A 25,190-nucleotide genomic window follows, 5' to 3' on the forward strand; every position below is an offset into this window, starting at 1 on the left:
TGAGTTGGGCAGGGTGAGTGAGGTGGGGAGGGTGAGTTAGGTGGGTAGGGTATGGTAGGGAGAGTTAGTTAGGTGGGGAGGGTGAGTGAGGTGGGGAGGGTGAGTGAGGTGGGGAGGGTGAGTGAGGTGGGGAGGGTGAATAAGATGGGAAGGGTGCTTGAGGTGGGCAGGGTGAGTGATTTGGGCAGGGTGAGTGAGGTGGGAAGGGTGAGTAAGGTGGGGAAGGTGAGTAAGATGGGGAGGGTGAGTGAGTTGGACAGGGTCAGTGAGGTGGGAAGGGTGAGTAAGGTTGGGAGGGTGAGTGTGATGGGGAAGGTGTGTGAGTTGGGCAGGGTGAGTGATTTGGGGAGGGTGAGTAAGCAGAGAGGGTGAGTGATGTGGGGAGGGTGAGTAAGCGGAGAGGGTGAGTGATGTGGGGAGGGTGAGTAAGCGGGGAGGGTGAGTGATGTGGGGAGGGTGAGTAAGCGGGGAGGGTGAGTGATGTGGGGAGGATGAGTAAGCGGGGAGGGTGAGTGAGATAAATGAAGATTGAAGGGGTATTAACAAACTTTTGCTACATACGTTAACACTACATTCTGCCATACCTCTTCAACCTCCTTCTCATTACCGACACTCTCAATAGTCTATCTTTCTCACAAAATTTGTTTATATCTTATTCAACCTCCTCCTTTAATTTACAAACTTTCCTTTTTCTCTTGCTCGCCGATGCCATTCTTCTTGTACGCCATCTACCTTTTACTATCACTGTAGCTACAACTAAATAATGATCTGTTATATCTGTTGTCCCTCTACAAACATGCACATCCTGAAGTCTACCCATCAATTCCTTTATCCACCAATACACAGTCGGGCAAATTGCAGTCTTGTATTTATTTATCCCCTTTTTCTTAAAATGAGTATTACCTATTACCAAACTTCTTTCAATACAAAGTTCAGTATATAAGCTCGCCATTATCCGGGCACCTCAAAGTTCCCTACTACACCCTCTGCAACAGTTACCAGCATTCCACCACTGTTACTATCCTAATTGGTTCAAATCTTCCTAAGCATTCGCTTTTCACCTATCAGAACGTGTCTCTCTCCTCCACATTCCTCTCTTCTCCAAGTTCATAAACAATTAGTATAATCCACTTTTTGACTTATTTTAATCCACATAATCCTTGAATCTATACATTTATATTTCATCAGTTCCCATCGTAACTTACCACTCACTTCCATAGCTCAAACTCTCTCAGATACTCCTAACCTAACCCCATTTATTTCTCCCCACTGACACTTCCCTACCCACTTCAACTCTGTTTCTCTTAGAGTCAGGACAACCAGCTTCTTTTCATTCATAGCATTCACAATAATATCTTTCTTATCATTTGCAATACTACGAAGATTCAAACATCCCAACTTTATAAAGTTTTCCTCTTTTTACATTTAGTAATTAATGCTAGAGTAAGGGTTACTAGCCCCTTGCTACCGGCATATTAGTCTCCTCTGTCGACACGCATGGCTTATGGAGGAAGGATTCTTCTCCACTTCCCAAACATACTCACTCATATATACAATACATGTGTTCTCATGTGTGTGTATGTGAAGGTGCAGTCGTCTCTGTATGTTGACTTCCACAGCTGTAGAAAACCGAGAATACGGTGATTTCTTTACCTTTCCAACGAAATTTGTTTTTGTGGCAGGTGGTGAGCACAAGGACAACGTTACCCACTACCTGCTGAGGGAAGTTAAAGACGCTATTCGGGGACAAACAGACATACAACAGCAACAGTGGAATAAAATACAAGAACTAGAAGGTAAACTTCAGAAATATGAAGAGATACGACAACAGCAACAGATGAGAATTCAACAACATGAAGATTCTCTGAAGGAAAAAGAAGACACAATACGTGTACTGGAGGACAATCTTCGTCAAACTGAGGAAGCAGCAGCAGGACAATACAGGAAACTTGAAGTAAATCTGACCAAATTACTGTCGGAAATGGACCACTTGGCACAATATAATGAAGAAGTTACCAAAATGAACACTCAGCTACGTGACAACAACACACTACTGAAAAATTTATCCTCAGCATGTCAACACAGCGTGACGGAGAGTACCAACATAAGGTCAGTTATACATAAATATATCTCTATACGTGCATTAGGCCAAAGTCAATCAGTTTTATACCCGTTCTATCAAAATAAATAGATGTGTAATTAAAAAAATAATGCATGAACGTAGTTACATTGATAAAATGAGATAACTAGATATACCAATTAGTAAGGTCAGTCTGAGGTAAGATGTTAGTAAGGTCAGTCTGAGGTAAGATGTAAGGCCAGTCTGAGATAAAATGCAGTCTGAGGTAAGATGATTAGCTATTACCAATGTATGATAAGCTCTCTAAGAATATCCCCAGCCCGAGTTAAGATGATTATCAGTATTGCAAGTCCTTGGTCAAGATCGAGATCAAGATCAAGAGAGTTTAGGTAAAACCCCCATGTGGAGTGTGCGGGGAAGACGGGACAGGTGAAGAATAGCGTTGGAGAGGAGTGTCAACAGTGCTAGCAGCTAATCGCTCGTGGAACAAATTGGAGAAACAGGAGTAGCAGGATCTGTTGTAACGGTCTTGGGATGGTTGGAGGACTTGTCTTGAGAAGCTGGTAGCAGGCTAGGTCGCAAGACAGAGAAGGCAGGTAGGAACATCAGAGGGCAGTTCGCTAGTGGTGTAATTTGAAATGATTGAGGAGGCAGGTTTGTAGAGGAGCCATTTTAAATTTTTTTTGAAGCTCCTCCTAGAGAGGTAGTAAAATTTTGTCTTGTTTCTAAAGGTGAAACATAGAGGCTTGAGGAATTCCAGAACTTGGGTAAGTGTGAAGTGAAGAGATGGCTCGCAAGAAAACTTGACATTCCCGGTACTGAGGCCATTGTAGAGCTCAGTGCAGGTCATGGTGTCAGCGTCAGTTGGAGAAGTGTAGAAGGAAAGGTTTCCTCATGAGACGGTGGGTCGGCAGGAAAAGTGGAGAAGTGTATTGGTGGTGTATCAACAGGTTGGGAGTCGGTGGGTGAGGCAGAACAAACAACGTTGTCGGCTGTGGAGGTGGTTGTAGAAGATACAGGAACAGTTGCTTTGCAGAAGGAGATAGGTTTGCAGGTGCAGTAAAGTTCACGACATTGGTAAGGATCTTGAAGATTTAGGCTGAAGATGTGGAATCAGGGAAATTTAAGGCAGTCATGTTGTTCAGATGGAATAGTTCGTTTATGGTGGTGTTGAAAGTTCCGGGGGTTGCTGTATTTGCAAGGTGTGCATACACCATGCAATACAGCACATTGAAGGGAGCACCGTCAGGGAGTGGAGAGAGTGAGTTGCTGAGCGAAGGTGTCTGTAGAGTGGCGTGTAGAATCTTGGTGGTGTCGACTTATAGTTTGGTTATTGCAGCGGTGAATTTGAGGTGTTCTTCTTCAGATCTTTTGTTTTCTTCAATATGATTTCTTTCCTGGGTGGGCACTTAGCTACAAGGATATGATGATTACCCTCGCAGTTAAAACATGTTGGAGCCGTAGTGATGGTGCAGGATTTGAATTCGTGTCCATCATTCCCACATTTTGAACAGAACTTCTTATCCTTGATGGAGCAGTCCTTGGTGATGTAACAGGTCCAGCAAATGGGAGACGTGTGTGAAGCGTTCAGATTCTGAGTGGCTTGGGTGAAGTGATATGAGACATGTGTGAAGTGTTCAGGTTCTGTGTGGCTTGGGTGAAGTGATATGAGATGGCCAGTCCGTCAGAGAGAGCTTAGGCAGCCATGCAGATGTCTGAGAAAGTGATCTTTATCATTGATGAGACGTTAGGGATCTTGGTGATGTTGTCTAACGAGGCCCAAGTGTTTTGTTCCTCGATAGATGTCTTCAGTGCTTCAGTTGAGAGAGGCGTGACGATCTTGTCAAGCCTTTTCACAAAGATGGATCGTTTCGCCCTCAGGAATGGAGAAGGAGATATGGTGAATTGTCGTGTTTGTAGGGTCTTGATTGAAGATTCGTCCATGAGTTTTGATGTTTCAGTGTCGTCAGTACAGACGACAATGAAGCAGTCTTTCAGCGAGTGAATTACCTTGAATTTAACCTACAAGCAGGTCCTTATTGCCGTAGCTATGACCAGCTTGGTAAAGTCATTAATTACTCCTCTTGCTGGTTAGATTATCACACAATGTGACAGCATTGTAAGAAGATGACGCTTGTTGGATATAAATTACCGTCCCAAACGGGGATCGAAAGGAGACATCTTGAGTGTAGAGCGACTGTGTCTTGCCAGTAGCAAGGTCAGCAATGGAATGAAGTCCTTGGTAAGGTATTTAACTGAAATAAGATATTTGATACTGTTACTAAACGTAGTTAAGATGTCTAAGACAATTGGTGGATGTTACTGTTATTTAATGCGTGAATATGTCACCAATCATCCTTTGTGGATTACCTGGAGTTTACCTGGAGAGAGTTCCGGGGGATGGTACCAAAATCAACATGAAAGTCGCCTTATCAGAAGTGACCGAAAAATTACAAGAAATATAGACAAATATAAGCAATGAAAAATAACATAATGTTCAGTGGTGACTAATTCCATATGCTAAGTAAAGGAAAGAATAATGAGTGCAAAATTTATATAAAATACAAAATACAGGAAGACCATCTCAAAGAACCATAAGAGCATGTGAAAGACTTGGTGATTATATTGTGAGATGAACTATTAGTTACAGAACACAATAATCCAAATACAGTAAATGCGAGATAAATAACGAGAACCTTTTATATTAATAAAATAAGACCAATTATCATTCTATTTGGAACACACCAAAGTACTTTGAATATACTCACTGAAATGGAGAAAATTTTCCTGATAATATATATCTGAAAAGTGCAGGAAGGCCACCTTCATAAGAGATTGCGAGACAGATAATGTAAGAAGTATAAAATAAACCTTGTGAGAAGTAGGTGACACACTGGCACAGTATAAGAAAGATGAAGCATCATATATGGCCCAAGATTCTTCAGCCTCCTTTCAGTAGATTACTTGAACAAATGTAGATAACTTCAAGAGAAAACTTGACCTCTACTTCCTCCAAATGCACGATTAACCAGGCTGTGTACTTCCGTAGCTGTGCGATCCAAGGCGTCCCCGTGTTTCATAACACGAGCGCCTTCTACATGAAAGTATCTGAGTGAAATAATGCGGCAAAAGTTGTTAAACTTGTTAAGTATTTGCTCTTAGGATATGAAGGGAGTCAAAACATCGTTCACAAGTCATCATATGGAAGCTAAATTCTAAATTTATTCAATAAACATATTAAATTTGGACATACACAACCCAGATCAAATTCGAACCTTTCAAAGAAATCATTATATTAAAACACAAGGACAGTAAGCTTGAAGTCGCTCAAAACTTTTATCAAGTTATCTGCAGAAAAGTGTGCAGCTGATCGAATTCGACACTGAAAAAAAATATCACATTAAAAGTAGAAAATAAATTTTTCGAATTTCTTCCAGAAAAGCCATTTGGGACCTAAACAGACGAAAATCAATCCAACCTTTTCTCTGAGTAAGACTGACCACCTTCAAGAAAGTAATTACTGAAAGTAAGTTTTATGTAAGCTTTGAAAACATATCCTGCAGTTTTGTTAACAATGGTCTCGAGGGCATGCAGTTGTTGAGTTAACCTACGATAACCAAATTAAATGAAACACTATGACTAATTTCTGATCAGAAGAAATATTCTTCAATTATTCCAGAGAGACCAATTTGATGAATAAAACTGGCACATTGTAACTTACTCAACCTAACATCAAAAAATTGCTTCCACTGATGGAAACAGATCAGTAGTTAGTTTAAACTGACCAGAAGATGTATTTTCCAGTTACTGCACAGAATGCAACAACAGTCCTTATACCATAATATGCTTCATCCATGTCATATGATGTAACAACTAATGAAGACTGATGCAGTTTACAATTATTATATTTGAATTAGGGAAAAGCAATAAGTCCTGGGGAGTCATATAGCTCCTGGGGAATAAAAAGTATTCAAATTCGATCCAATCAAGGGAAAGATAAATCCAGTTTCTTGCGCCAAGTATCACTAGTATCAAGGTAAAATAATGCAAAAGAGTAAAATAATATTAAACTTTTTTTATATTAAAAGTGGCAAAATGGCATCAACACACTCCATTAAACCTGCCAACCTTCTTCTAAGCAGAATAAACCATTCTTAAAACTCTGAAGCTGATCAGAAGAGCCGTATTAAAACCAGTCGTCGCACGGAAGCTTATTTAAGGTACCCACTCAAGCAACTAATCCCATGAAGCATGCCATAGATACATTACACCAGTACTGAAAAATTCCAGCTGACCGAGCAAGACAATCTCTGGTAATGAACACAAATTTCTGAGAAAGTAAACGAAAATATTTCAGAGAATATGAATGTTTTCCATAACTAATATTACAATCTCTTATCAAGATGATGCACAACATATCTCAAATTCGTGTTCTGGAATGTATAAAATCGACACTTTTATAATCCAGAATATTGTTCATGATCTTAAAGGTAAAAATATTTTTCACAAAAATACTGAGTGTGTTCTTTATCAGGCGAAGAATTTAATTTGATGTAGGATAAATGAGTGAGTGGGTTCCATTAAGGTCATAACAGAGCATGAAGTAGACGACACTCTACCTTCCCAAGATCCATCGTGTTGACAGAAGTTTTAAATTTACAATTTTCAGGAAGTCAACCAATGTGTCATTATACATTCACTATTATTCAAATCATGAGTCTAGGGCTAAAAGTGGTGTTTTCTTTACAATGTCCTTGAGAGCCTTGCGTATCTGCGGCCTGGAGTATTTAGAAAAAGAAATCAATAAGATATTTAGCATACCCACAAAACTGAGATATCCCTGAGATTCTGTTGAGAAAGCCCTACTGTTAACTAGGAAAACTTTCTGCAGGACTGAACCTAAATAAACGCCTTCCATGAAAAATATACTGATTTTACCCTACAGTGAGAATTTGGTCAGCCTGTGTGAGGCACAAACAGTTCAGTATAAATATTGCCTTCGAAAACAATGGGACACTGAAACAGAAACTGATTAAGAACACACCGTCTAATAGTGTGGGTGGTGTTTACAAGGTCCCATGCACTCTGCCCTCTTTCATATATTGGACAAACTAGTAAACCACTGGAAAATAGATTAGCCCAACATCTGTAGTCAGTTAGGACGGGCCAGGAGTCGAATGCTATCTTCAGCCTTGTCAGTTCTTGCAATCACCCAACGGGGGTGTGCAGTTGCCCAGATGTTTGTACCCAACAGTTCCATCATGGAAAGAAACTTATTTGTATCCTTGCTCTTGAAACATGATAGGAATGCCTTATATAATTCAAGTTATGGGTTGTACAAACTCTATAGCCAAGCAAAAGTGCTATTCAGAATCGCAGAATTGGTTATTATGCCACAGGACCTCATGAGGATTTTGTGACGTTAGACCAGCTTTCTCCGCACCTATTCTGCATGTTTCGCCCTACGTGAACGTGCCTTGCCCATCGGTATAATATATAACCAATAGTAGTAAACCTATTTAGGTACAGCTGCGTAAAGGTTCCACATGGTTACAGGTACACAAGGCTAAATGACTGCGATGTGACTGCAACTTGGTGATTGCAACTAACTTAGGGGATTACACCCCAAGAGGGTTAGACTGTTAGGTAACGATAAAGGATAATCAGAAAATTCATGAAGAATCCGGTTATTAGGTTACAAAGAATAATTTGAATAATAAGGAAGATTCATGGATAACCAAGAAGCAGTCATAATAATTGATACTGAGGATATCGGAAGGCAGTATGTAGGTTATCATTATGGTCAAGAAGCAAAGCATATTAACAGTTATAGTCCAGTATTTTCACGTAACAATGGTCATGGTTTAGCAACAAAATAAAATGATTGTCATGGTCCAGAAGCACCACAAGATGACAAGGTTGAGCTGGAGCACATATTGACTATTATGATTCAGTAGCAACTTTACATAATGACTCAGAAATATTTGCTAGTATTATGAGTGATCCTGATTGTACCTGGTATGTTAGTTTTTTTATTTAAATTATATAGATATGCATTATCTTGCATGTTCTGGTTAGAATGTCAATATTTAGAATTATGTTTATCACCAATATATTTTACCATGAATAATATGATTATTTATTCATTATGTATTTTGATTTTCTGAACAATTTAGATTAATTTGGACATTACTCTACCTAGCAGCTCTGCACGAGACTGCACAGATATTCAGCTGGAAGGTGAGACTCAGAGTGGCGTCTATCAAATCTTCCCTGAGAGGTAAGTTGTTTCTTGAGTCTCGGTATTGATATTTGACCTCTTGACAACGATGTTTGTAATTTAATTTGTTGTTGAGCTCTGTCAGTATTTATTCATTCTCGTTCTTTCAACAGATAAAAGCATAACCTCACCTTCTTGTCTTCATCCACGAAAGTTGTTAAAATCATCAGTACAAGCTGAATGGACATAAATTCGTTAGAAAACATTCAGCGTAGGATGACTAAATTAATACATAGCATTAGAAATCTTCCTTATGAAGAAAGATTGAAGACTCTTAAGTTACATTCACTTGTTAGATGAAGAATGAGGGGAGACCTGATCGAAGTGTATAAGTGGAAGATAGGTATTAATAAAGGGGATATTAACAAGGTCTTGAGGATATCTCTCCAAGAGAGAACCCGCAGTAATGGATTTAAATTAGATAAGTTTAGATTTAGAAAGGACATAGGAAAGTATTGGTTTAGAAATAGGGTAGTGAAGACCTGTTTGTGTGCAGGTGAAGACCTGTTTGTGTGCGTGAAGACCTGTTTGTGTGTCGTGAAGACCTGTTTGTGTGCTCTTGAGTGGTGACTGTACTTTGAGTGCTGTGAAGAAGTGTCTTGTTTGCTCCCGTGGACTGAACCAAGATGCCCTCCATCGAGCAACTTTACCAGCAACTTAAGGAAGAATTGAGGGCAGCGAAGATGGAGATACGGCGATTGACCGAGGAAAACAAGAGGATTCGTAGTAGTCCTCCTGTTTCGAGTCCTCAGGTCAAGAAGGGATCGTGGTCAGTGGCTGGACAGCAGGGGACGACGAAGTTGACGATCAAGAAGACGAATGGAAAGCCAGAAACGATGAAGAAGAAAGAGACTGCTGTGGAAACTCCCGTGGAAACCTCCAACGCATTCTCGGTGCTACCCGACGAATGTGAGTCTACTACTGGGATCGTCACGACGAACTACAACAAGGAAGGTAAGAATATTGTTGTTGTTGGGGATAGCCAGGTTAGATACATGGATAGGGCATTCTGCTTGAAGGACAGGAGTAGGAGACAAAGGGTATGCTTTCCTGGGGCTGGGATGGAGGACATTGTTAGCCGGCTTGACAACATCATGAACGGTAATGGGATCAATCCTATTATTTGCCTCAGTGCTGGAGGCAATGATGTAGGCAAGCGTAGAAGTGAGGATTTAGTTAGAAAGTTCAGGACAGCTATAGACATGATTAGGAAGAAGGGGGGGCGCCCTGTTATATGTGGCATTTTGCCAAGAAGAGGTGTTGGTAATGAATGGTTGTCCAGAGCAATTGGTGTCAATTGCTGGCTGGACAAATACTGTAAGGAAAATGCGGTGACATTCATTGACAACTGGGACCTCTTCTTTGGCAGAAATGACATGTATGCCAGGGATGGGGTTCACTTATCTAGGTGTGGGGTGGGAGCACTGGCCAACGCAGTGGAGGGAGCTGTTAGGTCTTTAAACTAGGAATAGTTAGTGGTATGGGTTTCTGCCGGAAAACTGTGAAGTCTCAGGGTAGTAATATGAGTACTAGGAGAACTAGTAATAGGCAAAATGAGGTGGATATCGGAAAGCCAGTGGCACTAATTGACAAGGACAGTAATAGGTTTAGTGGAATAACAGAAAGGAGCAGGAATGATAAAGAGAAAGGAGGGTCCTTAAGTATATATTACACAAATAGTCGCAGTGCTAGGAATAAGATGGACGAGTTGAGACTAGTTGCTAGTGCAGGTAACATAGATGTATTTGCCATTACTGAGACGTGGTTTAATTCAAAAAGTCGGGACATGCCTGCAGAATGTCACATTCAGGGTTTCAAATTGTTCCAAGTAGATAGAAGTATCGGGAAGGGGGGTGGGGTGGCATTGTATGTCCGAGATCGCTTGAACTGTTGCATTAAAACGGGTATTAAGTCTGAAGTAACACATACAGAGTCTGTTTGGATAGAATTTTCAGAGGGGCATGAAAAATTAACTTTAGGTGTGATATACCGTCCCCCAAATTTAGATAGGGACCAGGGAAGACTACTATGGGAGGAAATTGTTAGGGCCACAAGGCACGATAATGTAGTAATTCTAGGAGACTTTAACTTTAGTCATATTGATTGGAATTTCTTGACTGGGAATTTAGAATCATACGACTTCTTAGAAGTAGTTCAGGATTGTTTTCTGAAGCAGTTTGTGACAGAACCTACAAGGGGTAATAACCTGCTTGACTTAGTTCTGGCAAACAATGAATCCCTTGTTAATAATTTAGAAGTTTCAGAAGAACTGGGTGCTAGCGACCACAAATCAATTACATTTAGAATTGAATGGAAGTATGATAGTAGGGATAACTCAGTAACAGTCCCAGATTTTCGCTTAGCAGATTACGATGGGCTTAGAGAACACTTATCATCTGTTGACTGGGGTAACGAAGAGAGCTATCAATATGACAGTTTTCTGAACACAATACATGCTGCTCAAAGAACATTTATCCCTTATAAAGAAATTAGATCAAATAGAAATGACCCAAAATGGATGAATAATAGGCTGAAATATCTACTAGGGCATAAGAAAGGAATTTATAGGCGTATCAAAAGAGGCGAGGGTCATCTTATGAATCAGTATATTGACACTAAGAGGGACATTAAAAAGGGGATAAGAAAAGCTAAAAGGGACTATGAAATTAAAGTTGCTAGGGATTCTAAAACTAACCCAAAAAGTTTTTTCCAGGTATATAGAACAAAAGTCAGAGATAAGATAGGTCCCCTTAAAAATAACTATGGGCATCTTACTGACAAAGAGAATGAAATGTGCTCGATTTTAAATAATTATTTTCTCTCGGTTTTTACACAGGAAGACACTAATAATATTCCGGTAATTAATTTTTATAGTGGATCAGAAGAAGATAAATTATGTAACATCACAGTCACTAGTGAAATGGTTGTGAAGCAGATAGACAGACTGAAGCAAAATAAGTCACCTGGTCCTGATGAGGTTTTTTCAAGGGTTCTAAAGGAATGCAAAATGGAAGTCTGTGAACCATTAACTAATATTTTTAATTTATCTCTTCAAACAGGTGCAGTGTCTGATATGTGGAAGATGGCTAATGTAATTCCTATTTTTAAAACAGGGGACAAGTCGTTACCGTCAAATTACCGCCCAATAAGCCTGACCTCAATTGTAGGCAAATTACTAGAGTCAATTATAGCTGAGATTATAAGAAGCCATCTCGATAAGCATAGCTTGATTAATGATACTCAGCATGGATTCACAAGAGGCCGGTCTTGTCTAACTAATTTATTAACTTTCTTCAGTAAAGCTTTTGAGGCTGTTGACCACGACAAAGAATTTGATATTATTTACTTAGATTTTAGTAAGGCATTTGATAGAGTTCCGCACCAAAGACTGTTGAAGAAAGTAGCAGCTCATGGCATTGGGGGAAGGGTGCTCTCGTGGATCGAATCATGGCTCACAGACAGGAAGCAAAGAGTGTCCATAAATGGGGTTAAATCCGAGTGGGGATCAGTAACAAGTGGCGTTCCACAGGGATCAGTCTTGGGCCCGTTGTTGTTTATAATATATATCAATGATCTTGATGAAGGAATTACTAGTGATATGAGCAAATTCGCTGATGACACGAAGATAGGTAGGATAATTGATTCAAACGTAGATGTTAGGGAACTTCAGGAGGATTTAGACAAACTCTACTCTTGGTCAGAAAAGTGGCAGATGCAGTTCAATGTAGATAAATGCAAGGTTCTGAAGCTCGGGAGTGTCCATAACCCTAGCACTTATAAGTTAAATAATGTAGAACTTAACCATACAGATTGCGAAAAGGACTTGGGGGTTATGGTAAGCAGCAACCTTAAACCAAGACAGCAATGCCTTAGCGTACGTAATAAGGCAAATAGATTACTGGGATTTATATCAAGAAGTGTAAGCAACAGAAGTCCAGAGGTCATACTGCAGCTTTATACATCATTAGTAAGGCCTCACCTAGATTATGCAGCTCAATTCTGGTCTCCATATTACAGAATGGACATAAATTCGTTAGAAAACATTCAGCGTAGGATGACTAAATTAATACATAGCATTAGAAATCTTCCTTATGAAGAAAGATTGAAGACACTTAAGTTACATTCACTTGTTAGACGAAGAATGAGGGGAGACCTGATCGAAGTGTATAAGTGGAAGATAGGTATTAATAAAGGGGATATTAAAAAGGTCTTGAGGATATCTCTCCAAGAGAGAACCCGCAGTAATGGATTTAAATTAGATAAGTTTAGATTTAGAAAGGACATAGGAAAGTATTGGTTTGGAAATAGGGTAGTTGATGAGTGGAACAGTCTACCTAGTTGGGTTATTGAGGCTAGGACTTTGGGTAGTTTCAAATTTAGGTTGGATAAGTACATGAGTGGGAGGGGTTGGATTTGAGTGGGACTTGCACATCAGAGCTTATTTCTTGGGTAGCATTGAAAATTGGGTTGGTCAAATGTTTGTTAGTGGGATGAATTGTAAAGGACCTGCCTAGTATGGGCCAACAGGCCTGCTGCAGTGTTCCTCCTTTCTTATGTTCTTATGTTGATGAGTGGAACAGTCTACCTAGTTGGGTTATTGAGGCTAAGACTTTGGGTAGTTTCAAATTTAGGTTGGATAAGTACATGAGTGGGAGGGGTTGGATTTGAGTGGGACTTGCACATCAGAGCTTATTTCTTGGGTAGCATTGAAAATTGGGTTGGTCAAATGTTTGTTAGTGGGATGAATTGTAAAGGACCTGCCTAGTATGGGCCAACAGGCCTGCTGCAGTGTTCCTCCTTTCTTATGTTCTTATGTTCTTATGTAATTTTCATAAACTATGGCACCCGTTGAGTAAAGAAAAAAAAGGTGATTTTCATCTGTGCTAAATTTAAACTGCATGAACAAAGAAAGATCTAATATTTTATATTGGAAGGAAGAAGTCTAAGGATGATAATGGCAGACAACTTAACCTTACAAGAGCGCAACATAGCGAACACAAGGAAAGCCAGTAAAAATGTGTTTATTAGAACAGTATTAGTTTAAAGAGAAGACTCTAAAATGATTATTGATTAGAAATTACTTTTCAATGCTCTTGCTTAAAATGTAGATCTGTGTTAATTTATCGTCTTAGGGCAAGTGACATACCCGAGCTTGAAAATATACACAAATCTGTATTAACCCCAAATATATTTTTTTTCTTTTCTATCTATTAAAGATTTCGAGAGTTTTCCTTCTCCGGTCGTTCGGTCCTGTGTTCAGGCATGTCTAGTGCTTGCCTCCTCAGCCTTAATATGAGATTTGTTCGGATTTTTAATCCGAGGGAGAGTTAGCCCCCTAGGATAACCCAAGATCAGAATCACCAAAGACAGTTTGTCTTATTTCATTTTGGGGTCTTTTAGTATTGTTCCCCAGGATACGACCCACGACAGTCGACTAACACCCAGGTACCTACTTAATGCTAAGTGAATAGGGACAGCAGGTTTAAGAAAACATGCCCAACGTTTCCACTCATACCGGGAATTAAACACTCAGTGTATAAGGAGAGTGATTTCCAAGCGAGCCACAGGACAACTTGCTGCTGTTGCTGGTGGCCCTTTTTTTACATACCCATCACTGTTTTATTGATCCTTCACTTTGTGGAAATACTTTTCGAGCTTCCTCTTGCAGATTTCCATTCTTAACGCAGAAGTGTTTCTAATATCTAGGGCCTCGGATGCTGGTACAGTGTTCTCATACTGAGGTATTTCATTGTTAATTTTTTCTACATTTTCTTCCATATCTCTCGCTCAAGTAGTAAGTTATGTGTAAATCTGAGAGTATTCCCTCAAGTGTCTTCCATGTATAACGTATCATGTACCTCATTCGTCATTCAGAATTTTGGGTTATTCCCAGTAATTTAAATGCTCTGCCGACTATGTGGGCGCCAATGATTTCTGTATCTGTTTCAGCTCTGATATCTCTCTTGCCCGGAACAAAGCCCTCAATACCGAAAAGCACTTTAAGTGAAAGAGCACAATAGATTATTATAGTGTCACCAGTGGTATTATGCACCTTGTTCTTATTATCCAACTAGTCATTTTCCTGGCTTTGCTTTTGAGACAATTGAGGTCTTAAAAAAATCAGCAGACATTATTCTCAGGTCATTTATAGTTCCTTTTTTTTTTTTTTTTTTTGGTTATCCTCTTGCATTTACTATACAGTGCTCTTTTTGAGTACTTAATTTTTTCCATTTTTATGCAGTTGAAACATGTCAACAGTGAACATTATTTTATTCTCAACTGTCCACTGGAACACACTCGCTTAAGACACTGGGTGTCTGTGGTCCAGTCCTGGGCATGGGTGCAAATGTTGGGCATATTTCCCTACACCTGCTGTGCCTGTTCAAAATTAAAAGACCCCAATTGTAAATGAAATAAGTAGCCCACGGTGGTGGACTGATTTCCTTGGGTAATCCTGAGTGGTTAACACTCTGGGTTAAAAAAAACGAACTAACCTTATTTTATCTTATTCTTTTGCTATTTGTTTTTCTATTGATTGTCACGCTTAATTTTGTGTCTTCCGCAAGTGATGATTCGAAGCTAGAGTATTTATATTTGTGTCCGCTATGAGGATGAGGAACAGCAAAGACGCTTGGACTGCATGTTTGGGTAATGAGGCTTTGGTAATGTTACATTATACTTTATTACAATTCATTGTTTTCTAGTTACTAGAAATTTGAAAATCAAGACAAATGGAAATATACGTGAAAATGCGAGACGTGGAGTTAATTACTTAGGTGGAAAACTAGGTTACGTTCTGCCCCACCTCTGAAAAAGCCAGTTGACTGGTGATGGACCAGGTGCTTCAGCTCTTTCAGTACCCTGGTGATGGACCAGGTGCTTCAGCTCCTTCAGTACCCTGGTGATGGACCAGGTGCTTCAGCTCTTTCAGTACCCTGGTGATGGACCAGGTGCTTCAGCTCTTTCAGTACCCTGGTGATGGACCAGGTGCTTCAGCTCTTTCAGTACCCTGGTGATGGACCAGGTGCTTCAGCTCCTTCAGTACCCTGGTGATGGACCAGGTGCTTCAGCACCTTCAGTACCCTGGTGATGGATCAGGTGCTTCAGCACCTTCAGTACCCTGGTGATGGACCAGGTGCTTCAGCACCTTCAGTACCCTGGTGATGGACCAGGTGCTTCAGCACCTTCAGTACCCTGGTGATGGACCAGGTGCTTCAGCACCTTCAGTACCCTGGTGATGGATCAGGTGCTTCAGCAACTTCAGTACCCTGGTGATGAACCAGGTGCTTCAGCACCTTCAGTATCCTGGTGATGGACCTGGTGCTTCAGCACCTTCAGTACCCTGGTGATGGACCAGGTGCTTCAGCACCTTCAGTACCCTGGTGATGAACCAGGTGCTTCAGCACCTTCAGTACCCTGGTGATGAACCAGGTGCTTCAGCACCTTCAGTACCCTGGTGATGGATCAGGTGCTTCAGCACCTTCAGTACCCTGGTGATGGATCAGGTGCTTCAGCATCTTCAGTACCCTTGTGATGGACCAGGTGCTTCAGCACCTTCAGTACCCTGGTGATGGACCAGGTGCTTCAGCACCTTCAGTACCCTGGTGATGGACCAGGTGCTTCAGCACCTTCAGTACCCTGGTGATGGATCAGGTGCTTCAGCAACTTCAGTACCCTGGTGATGAACCAGGTGCTTCAGCACCTTCAGTATCCTGGTGATGGACCTGGTGCTTCAGCACCTTCAGTACCCTGGTGATGGACCAGGTGCTTCAGCACCTTCAGTACCCTGGTGATGAACCAGGTGCTTCAGCACCTTCAGTACCCTGGTGATGAACCAGGTGCTTCAGCACCTTCAGTACCCTGGTGATGGATCAGGTGCTTCAGCACCTTCAGTACCCTGGTGATGGACCAGGTGCTTCAGCACCTTCAGTACCCTGGTGATGGATCAGGTGCTTCAGCACCTTCAGTACCCTGGTGATGGATCAGGTGCTTCAGCACCTTCAGTGCCCTGGTGATGGACCAGGTGCTTCAGCACCTTCAGTACCCTGGTGATGGACCAGGTGCTTCAGCACCTTCAGTACCCTGGTGATGGACCAGGTGCTTCAGCACCTTCAGTACCCTGGTGATGGACCAGGTGCTTCAGCACCTTCAGTACCATGGTGATGAACCAGGTGCTTCAGCACCTTCAGTACCCTGGTGATGGACCTGGTGCTTCAGCACCTTCAGTACCCTGGTGATGAACCAGGTGCTTCAGCACCTTCAGTACCCTGGTGATGGACAAGGTGCTTCAGCACCTTCAGTACCCTGGTGATGGATCTGGTGCTTCAGCACCTTCAGTACCCTGGTGATGAACCAGGTGCTTCAGCACCTTCAGTACCCTGGTGATGGATCAGGTGCTTCAGCACCTTCAGTACCCTGGTGATGAACCAGGTGCTTCAGCACCTTCAGTACCCTGGTGATGGACCAGGTGCTTCAGCACCTTCAGTACCCTGGTGATGAACCAGGTGCTTCAGCACCTTCAGTACCCTGGTGATGGACCAGGTGCTTCAGCTCTTTCAGTACCCTGGTGATGGACCAGGTGCTTCAGCACCTTCAGTACCCTGGTGATGGACCAGGTGCTTCAGCTCTTTCAGTACCCTGGTGATGGACCAGGTGCTTCAGCACCTTCAGTACCCTGGTGATGAACCTGGTGCTTCAGCACCTTCAGTACCCTGGTGATGGATCAGGTGCTTCAGCTCTTTCAGTACCCTGGTGATGGACCAGGTGCTTCAGCACCTTCAGTACCCTGGTGATGGACCAGGTGCTTCAGCACCTTCAGTACCCTGGTGATGGATCAGGTGCTTCAGCACCTTCAGTACCCTGGTGATGGATCAGGTGCTTCAGCACCTTCAGTACCCTGGTGATGGACCAGGTGCTTCAGCACCTTCAGTACCCTGGTGATGGATTAGGTGCTTCAGCACCTTCAGTACCCTGGTGATGGACCAGGTGCTTCAGCACCTTCAGTACCCTGGTGATGGATCGGGTGCTTCAGCACCTTCAGTACCCTGGTGATGGACCAGGTGCTTCAGCACCTTCAGTACCCTGGTGATGGATCTGGTGCTTCAGCACTTTCAGTACCCTGGTGATGGATCAGGTGCTTCAGCACCTTCAGTACCCTGGTGATGAACCAGGTGCTTCAGCACCTTCAGTACCCTTGTGATGGATCAGGTGCTTCAGCACCTTCAGTACCCTGGTGATTGATCAGGTGCTTCAGCACCTTCAGTACCCTGGTGATGGATCAGGTGCTTCAGCACCTTCAGTACCCTGGTGATGGATCAGGTGCTTCAGCGCCTTCAGTACCCTGGTGATGAACCAGGTGCTTCAGGCCTTCAGTACCCTTGATGAACCAGCTTCAGCAACTTCAGTACCCTGGTGATGGATCAGGTGCTTCAGCACCTTCAGTACCCTGGTGATGGATCAGGTGCTTCAGCACCTTCAGTACCCTGGTGATGGATCAGGTGCTTCAGCACCTTCAGTACCCTGGTGATGGATCAGGTGCTTCAGCACCTTCAGCATCCTGGTGATGGACCTGGTGCTTCAGCACCTTCAGTACCCTGGTGATGGACCAGGTGCTTCAGCACCTTCAGTACCCTGGTGATGGACCTGGTGCTTCAGCACCTTCAGTACCCTGGTGATGGATCAGGTGCTTCAGCACCTTCAGTACCCTGGTGATGGACCTGGTGCTTCAGCACCTTCAGTACCCTGGTGATGGATCAGGTGCTTCAGCACCTTCAGTACCCTGGTGATGGATCAGGTGCTTCAGCACCTTCAGTACCCTGGTGATGGACCAGGTGCTTCAGCACCTTCAGTACCCTGGTGATGGATCAGGTGCTTCAGCACCTTCAGTACCCTGGTGATGGACCAGGTGCTTCAGCACCTTCAGTACCCTTGTGATGGACCAGGTGCTTCAGCACCTTCAGTACCCTGGTGATGGACCAGGTGCTTCAGCACCTTCAGTACCCTGGTGATGGACCAGGTGCTTCAGCACCTTCAGTACCCTGGTGATGGACCAGGTGCTTCAGCACCTTCAGTACCCTGGTGATGGATCAGGTGCTTCAGCACCTTCAGTACCCTGGTGATGGATCAGGTGCTTCAGCACCTTCAGTACCCTGGTGATGGACCAGGTGCTTCAGCACCTTCAGTACCCTGGTGATGGACCAGGTGCTTCAGCACCTTCAGTACCCTGGTGATGGACCAGGTGCTTCAGCACCTTCAGTACCCTGGTGATGGACCAGGTGCTTCAGCACCTTCAGTACCCTGGTGATGGACCAGGTGCTTCAGCACCTTCAGTACCCTGGTGATGGATCAGGTGCTTCAGCACCTTCAGTACCCTGGTGATGGACCAGGTGCTTCAGCACCTTCAGTACCCTGGTGATGGACCAGGTGCTTCAGCACCTTCAGTACCCTGGTGATGGATCAGGTGCTTCAGCACCTTCAGTACCCTGGTGATGGACCAGGTGCTTCAGCACCTTCAGTACCCTGGTGATGGACCAGGTGCTTCAGCACCTTCAGTACCCTGGTGATGGATCAGGTGCTTCAGCACCTTCAGTACCCTGGTGATGGATCAGGTGCTTCAGCACCTTCAGTACCCTGGTGATGAACCTGGTGCTTCAGCACCTTCAGTACCCTGGTGATGGATCAGGTGCTTCAGCACCTTCAGTACCCTGGTGATGAACCAGGTGCTTCAGCACCTTCAGTACCCTGGTGATGGACCAGGTGCTTTAGCACCTTCAGTACCCTGGTGATGAACCAGGTGCTTCAGCACCTTCAGTACCCTGGTGATGGACCAGGTGCTTCAGCACCTTCAGTACCCTGGTGATGAACCAGGTGCTTCAGCACCTTCAGTACCCTGGTGATGAACCAGGTGCTTCAGCACCTTCAGTACCCTGGTGATGGACCTGGTGCTTCAGCACCTTCAGTACCCTGGTGATGGACCAGGTGCTTCAGCACCTTCAGTACCCTGGTGATGGACCTGGTGCTTCAGCACCTTCAGCATCCTGGTGATGGACCTGGTGCTTCAGCACCTTCAGTACCCTGGTGATGGACCAGGTGCTTCCGCACCTTCAGTACCCTGGTGATGGTCCTGGTGCTTTAGCACCTTCAGTACCCTGGTGATGGACCAGGTGCTTCCGCACCTTCAGTACCCTGGTGATGGTCCTGGTGCTTTAGCACCTTCAGTACCCTGGTGATGGACCAGGTGCTTTAGCACCTTCAGTACCCTGGTGATGGACCAGGTGCTTCAGCACCTTCAGTACCCTGGTGATGAACCAGGTGCTTCCGCACCTTCAGTACCCTGGTGATGGTCCTGGTGCTTTAGCACCTTCAGTACCCTGGTGATGGACCAGGTGCTTCCGCACCTTCAGTACCCTGGTGATGGTCCTGGTGCTTTAGCACCTTCAGTACCCTGGTGATGGACCAGGTGCTTTAGCACCTTCAGTACCCTGGTGATGGACCAGGTGCTTTAGCACCTTCAGTACCCTGGTGATGGACCAGGTGCTTCAGCACCTTCAGTACCCTGGTGATGGTCCTGGTGCTTTAGCACCTTCAGTACCCTGGTGATGGACCAGGTGCTTTAGCACCTTCAGTACCCTGGTGATGGACCAGGTGCTTCCGCACCTTCAGTACCCTGGTGATGGTCCTGGTGCTTTAGCACCTTCAGTACCCTGGTGATGGACCAGGTGCTTTAGCACCTTCAGTACCCTGGTGATGGACCAGGTGCTTTAGCACCTTCAGTACCCTGGTGATGGACCATACACACTGAATGACGGTCTTCATCCTTATTTCCACTCCTTGGTCGTTACCTATATTCCCCTCCCCCTCCCCTCGTTCCCTACCTTTTTTTCCACTATATATATATCTGGCAAGTTCCTCGGGAAATTTCTTACAGTTTCTAGGTTATCTATTTTCAATACTTCTCTAATGCTTGACCGCTTTCCATCTCACTGGGGGAAAAACAGAAACATCTGTTCTATTTTAGGTTATTTCTTGTAGCTGAATTAAGCTTTGTACATGATATATGAGATGTTCCATATTTTTCACACTCGCTGCCCCCTATGCTTCTTTACCCCAAAATTCTACATTCACCTCAGATCTTATTTTTGGGCATCCTCACTTTCCTCAGTATTTTCAGATCAAATCAAATCAAGTTTATTCTCTATAAAGATTACAATGCGAGGTTTACATAATTTAGGATATTGTGAGATTTACATGTTATAAAATACTAATTACACAAGGAGCCACTAGGACACCTAGCATGGCTAGGCATTTCAGGCAGACTAAGATTAATTCATAACTCTGTATTGTTACAGATTATGGAGCAAGTTGGTATTAAGGCTAAGTAACTACATTACAGTTTGTAAATTTAGCAATGTGAATGCTTTTGTTTTGGTACAATACACAAGTTCTTTATTGGAGTATCACAGGCGCACTGATGACTAGTTAGGATTCATTATTTTAAGATTCGTATTTCTGTGTTTATAATCAAATGAGTGAATGTGTGAATGTAAGTGTAACCCACCAGGTGTTTCCATGTAGTTAGCCGTCGAGGTGCATCAGGGAGATAAGATGTTTTCTAACCGTAGTTTTGAAAGTGAGGAATGTGTCTGCAGCAAACTAACAAGCTGCGGTTTGTCTTCACACGGGGTCAGTACCAAACTAACAAGCTGCGGCTTGTCTTCACACGGGGTCAGTACCAAACTAACAAGCTGCGGCTTGTCTTCACACGGGGTCAGCACCAAACTAACAAGCTGCGGCTTGTCTTCACTCGGGGTCAGCACCAAACTAACAAGCTGCGGCTTGTCTTCACACGGGGTCAGTACCAAGCTAACAAGCATCGGCTTGTCTTCACACGGGGTCAGCACCAAACTAACAAGCTGCGGCTTGTCTTCACTCGGGGTCAGCACCAAACTAACAAGCTGCGGCTTGTCTTCACACGGGGTCAGTACCAAACTAACAAGCTGCGGCTTGTCTTCACACGGGGTCAGCACCAAACTAACAAGCTGCGCCTTGGCTTCACACGGGGTCAGCACCAAACTAACAAGCTGCGGCTTGTCTTCACACGGGGTCAGTACCAAACTAACAAGCATCGGCTTGTCTTCACACGGGGTCAGCACCAAACTAACAAGCTGCGGCTTGTCTTCACACGGGGTCAGTACCAAACTAACAAGCTGCGGCTTGTCTTCACACGGGGTCAGTACCAAACTAACAAGCTTCGGCTTGTCTTCACACGGGGTCAGTACCAAACTAACAAGCTGCGGCTTGTCTTCACACGGGGTCAGCACCAAACTAACAAGCTGCGGCTTGTCTTCACACGGGGTCAGTACCAAACTATCAAGCTGCAGCTTGTCTTCACACGGGGTCAGCACCAAACTAACAAGCTGCGGCTTGGCTTCTCACGGGGTCAGCACCAAACTAACAAGCTGCGGCTTGTCTTCACAATGGGTCAGTACCAAACTAACAAGCATCGGCTTGTCTTCACACGGGGTCAGTACCAAACTAACAAGCTGCGGCTTGTCTTCACACGGGGTCAGTAGCAAATAACAAGCTTCGGCTTGTCTTCACACGGGGTCAGTACCAAACTAACAAGCTGCGGCTTGTCTTCACACGGGGTCAGTACCAAACTAACAAGCTGCGGCTTGTCTTCACACGGGGTCAGTACCAAACTAACAAGCTGCAGCTTGTCTTCACACGGGGTCAGCACCAAACTAACAAGCTGCGGCTTGTCTTCACACGGGGTCAGTACCAAGCTAACAAGCATCGGCTTGTCTTCACACGGGGTCAGCACCAAACTAACAAGCTGTGGCTTGTCTTCACACGGGGTCAGTACCAAACTAACAAGCTGCGGCTTGTCTTCACACGGGGTCAGTACCAAACTAACAAGCTGCGGCTTGTCTTCACTCGGGGTCAGCACCAAACTAACAAGCTGCGGCCTGTCTTCACACGGGGACAGTACCAAACTAACAAGCTGCAGCTTGTCTTCACACGGGGTCAGCACCAAACTAACAAGCTGCGGCTTGGCTTCTCACGGGGTCAGCACCAAACTAACAAGCTGCGGCTTGTCTTCACAATGGGTCAGTACCAAACTAACAAGCATCGGCTTGTCTTCACACGGTGTCAGCACCAAACTAACAAGCTGCGGCTTGTCTTCACACGGGGTCAGTACCAAACTAACAAGCTGCGGCTTGTCTTCACACGGGGTCAGTACCAAACTAACAAGCTGCGGCTTGTCTTCACACGGTGTCAGTACCAAACTAACAAGCTGCTGCTTGTCTTCACACGGGGTCAGTACCAAACTAACAAGCTGCGGTTTGTCTTCACACGGGGTCAGCACCAAACTAACAAGCTGCGGCTTGTCTTCACACGGGGTCAGTACCAAACTAACAAGCATCGGCTTGTCTTCACACGGGGTCAGCACCAAACTAACAAGGTGCGGCTTGTCTTCACACGGGGTCAGTACCAAACTAACAAGCTGCGGCTTGTCTTCACACGGGGTCAGTACCAAACTAACAAGCTGCGGCTTGTCTTCACACGGTGTCAGTACCAAACTAACAAGCTGCGGCTTGTCTTCACATGGGGTCAGCACCAAACTAACAAGCTGCGGCTTGTCTTCACACGGGGTCAGTACCAAACTAATAAGCTGCGGCTTGTCTTCACACGGGGTCAGCACCAAACTAACAAGCTGCGGTTTGTCTTCACACGGGGTCAGCACCAAACTAACAAGCTGCGGCTTGTCTTCACACGGGGTCAGCACCAAACTAACAAGCTGCGGCTTTTCTTCACACGGGGTCAGCACCAAACTAACAAGCTGTGGCTTGTCTTCACACGGGGTCAGTACCAAACTAACAAGCTGCGGCTTGTCTTCACACGGGGTCAGTACCAAACTAACAAGCTGCGGCTTGTCTTCACACGGGGTCAGCACCAAACTAACAAGCTGAGGCTTGTCTTCACAAGGGGTCAGCACCAAACTAACAAGCTGCGGCTTGTCTTCACACGGGGTCAGTACCAAACTAACAAGCTGCGGCTTGTCTTCACACGGGGTCAGCACCAAACTAACAAGCTGCGGCTTGTCTTCACACGGGGTCAGCACCAAACTAACAAGCTGCGGCTTGTCTTCACACGGGGTCAGTACCAAACTAACAAGCTGCGGCTTGTCTTCACACGGGGTCAGTACCAAACTAACAAGCTGCACCAAACTAACAAGCTGCGGCTTGTCTTCACACGGGGTCAGCACCAAACTAACAAGCTGCGGCTTGTTTTCACACGGGGTCAGCACCAAACTAACAAGCTGCGGCTTGTCTTCACATGGGGTCAGCACCAAACTAACAAGCTGCGGCTTGTCTTCACACGGGGTCAGTACCAAACTAACAAGCTGCGGCTTGTCTTCACACGGGGTCAGTACCAAACTAACAAGCTGCGGCTTGTCTTCACACGGGGTCAGCACCAAACTAACAAGCTGCGGCTTGTCTTCACACGGGGTCAGCACCAAACTAACAAGCTGCGGCTTGTCTTCACACGGGGTCAGCACCAAACTAACAAGCTGCGGCTTGTCTTCACACGGGGTCAGCACAAAACTCCTCCTAACCCATTAAAATGGTATAAAATACTGACAGGTTGTTAGGTAAGACACATATGGAACAATTAGGTATCTTTATTTCGAAACGTTTCGCCTACACAGTAGGCTTCTTCAGTCGAGTACAGAAAAGTTGATAGAAGCAGAAGATACTTGAAGACGATGTAATCAGTCCATCACCCTTAAAGTTTTGAGGTGGTCAGTCCCTCAGTCTGGAGAAGAGTATTGTTCCATAGTCTGAAACAATATGGACTGAAGAAGCCTACTGTGTAGGCGAAACGTTTCGAAATAAAGATACCTAACTGTTGCATATGTGTCTTACCTAATAACATCCTCCTAACCCAGTTTTGACTCGTATTAAATAAGGTCTCGTATTATTTTTTTTAATTCGTACTAAATTGAATTTAGCATTAATCACATTCGTACTAATCGAGGCCTTGCTGTACGTCTAGTTATTATTATTATTATTATTATTATTATTATTATTATTAGTAGTAGTAGTAGTAGTATTGTTGTTGTTATTAGTAGTAGTAGTATTAGTAGTAGTAGTAGTAGTAGTAGTAGTAGTAGTAGTAGTATTGTTGTTGTTTTTATTAGTAGTAGTAGTATTAGTACTAGTAGTAGTAGTATTGTTGTTGTTGTTATTATTATTATTATTATTATTATTATTATTATTATTATTATTATTAGCAGCAGCAGCAGCAGCAGCAGCAGTTGTAGTAGTAACATTAATAGTAGTAGTAATAGTATTAATAGTTGAAGCAGTAGTAGTAGTAGTATCAGTAGAGGTAATAGAAGTAGTAATAGCAGTATTAGTAGTAAAAGTAGTAGTAGTAGTAATAATAGTAGTGACAATAGTTAAGATGTAATTAAAATGCACTGAAAGGGGGAATTCTGTCTTAATCTCTCATTCCTATATGATAGTACAGTGGTCCCTCGTTTTTCGTAATTAATCCGTTCCTGGAGGTGCTACTATTATCGAAATCTACGATTTTCGAATCAATTTTCCCCATAAGAAATAATGTAAATACAATTAATCTGTTCCTGACACCCAGAAGTATCAAAAAAAAATTTTTTTTACCTTACAGATAGATTTACATGCACAAAAGAATAAACATTCAACATGACAGTTACCTTTATTGAAGGCTGTTGTTGAAGAATGGAAGACAGGGAGGAGGAGAGAGGGAAGGGAGGTTATTGTTTGGAAGTGGAATCCCCCTCCA

At 43.7% G+C, this 25,190-nt stretch overlaps 1 protein-coding gene across 2 annotated transcripts in view; it reads left to right on the plus strand.

Annotated features, from left to right (window-relative positions):
- LOC128688964 (fibrinogen-like protein 1) overlaps positions 1-25,190 on the plus strand; it is a 70,737-nt gene that overhangs the window by 16,179 nt on the left and 29,368 nt on the right. Inside the window, exons 3-4 of one of the 2 annotated variants that reach the window (XM_070085690.1) lie at positions 1,683-2,109; positions 8,283-8,360. In XM_070085690.1, the coding sequence (XP_069941791.1) occupies positions 1,683-2,109; positions 8,283-8,360 (505 nt within the window). The remainder of the gene's footprint in view (positions 1-1,682; positions 2,110-8,282; positions 8,361-25,190) is intronic. The other variant, XM_070085691.1, reaches the window with a different exon arrangement.

Source organism: Cherax quadricarinatus, chromosome 16, assembly GCF_038502225.1.
Source record: "Cherax quadricarinatus isolate ZL_2023a chromosome 16, ASM3850222v1, whole genome shotgun sequence".
In the NCBI taxonomy this organism is placed as follows: Eukaryota; Metazoa; Arthropoda; class Malacostraca; order Decapoda; family Parastacidae; genus Cherax; species Cherax quadricarinatus.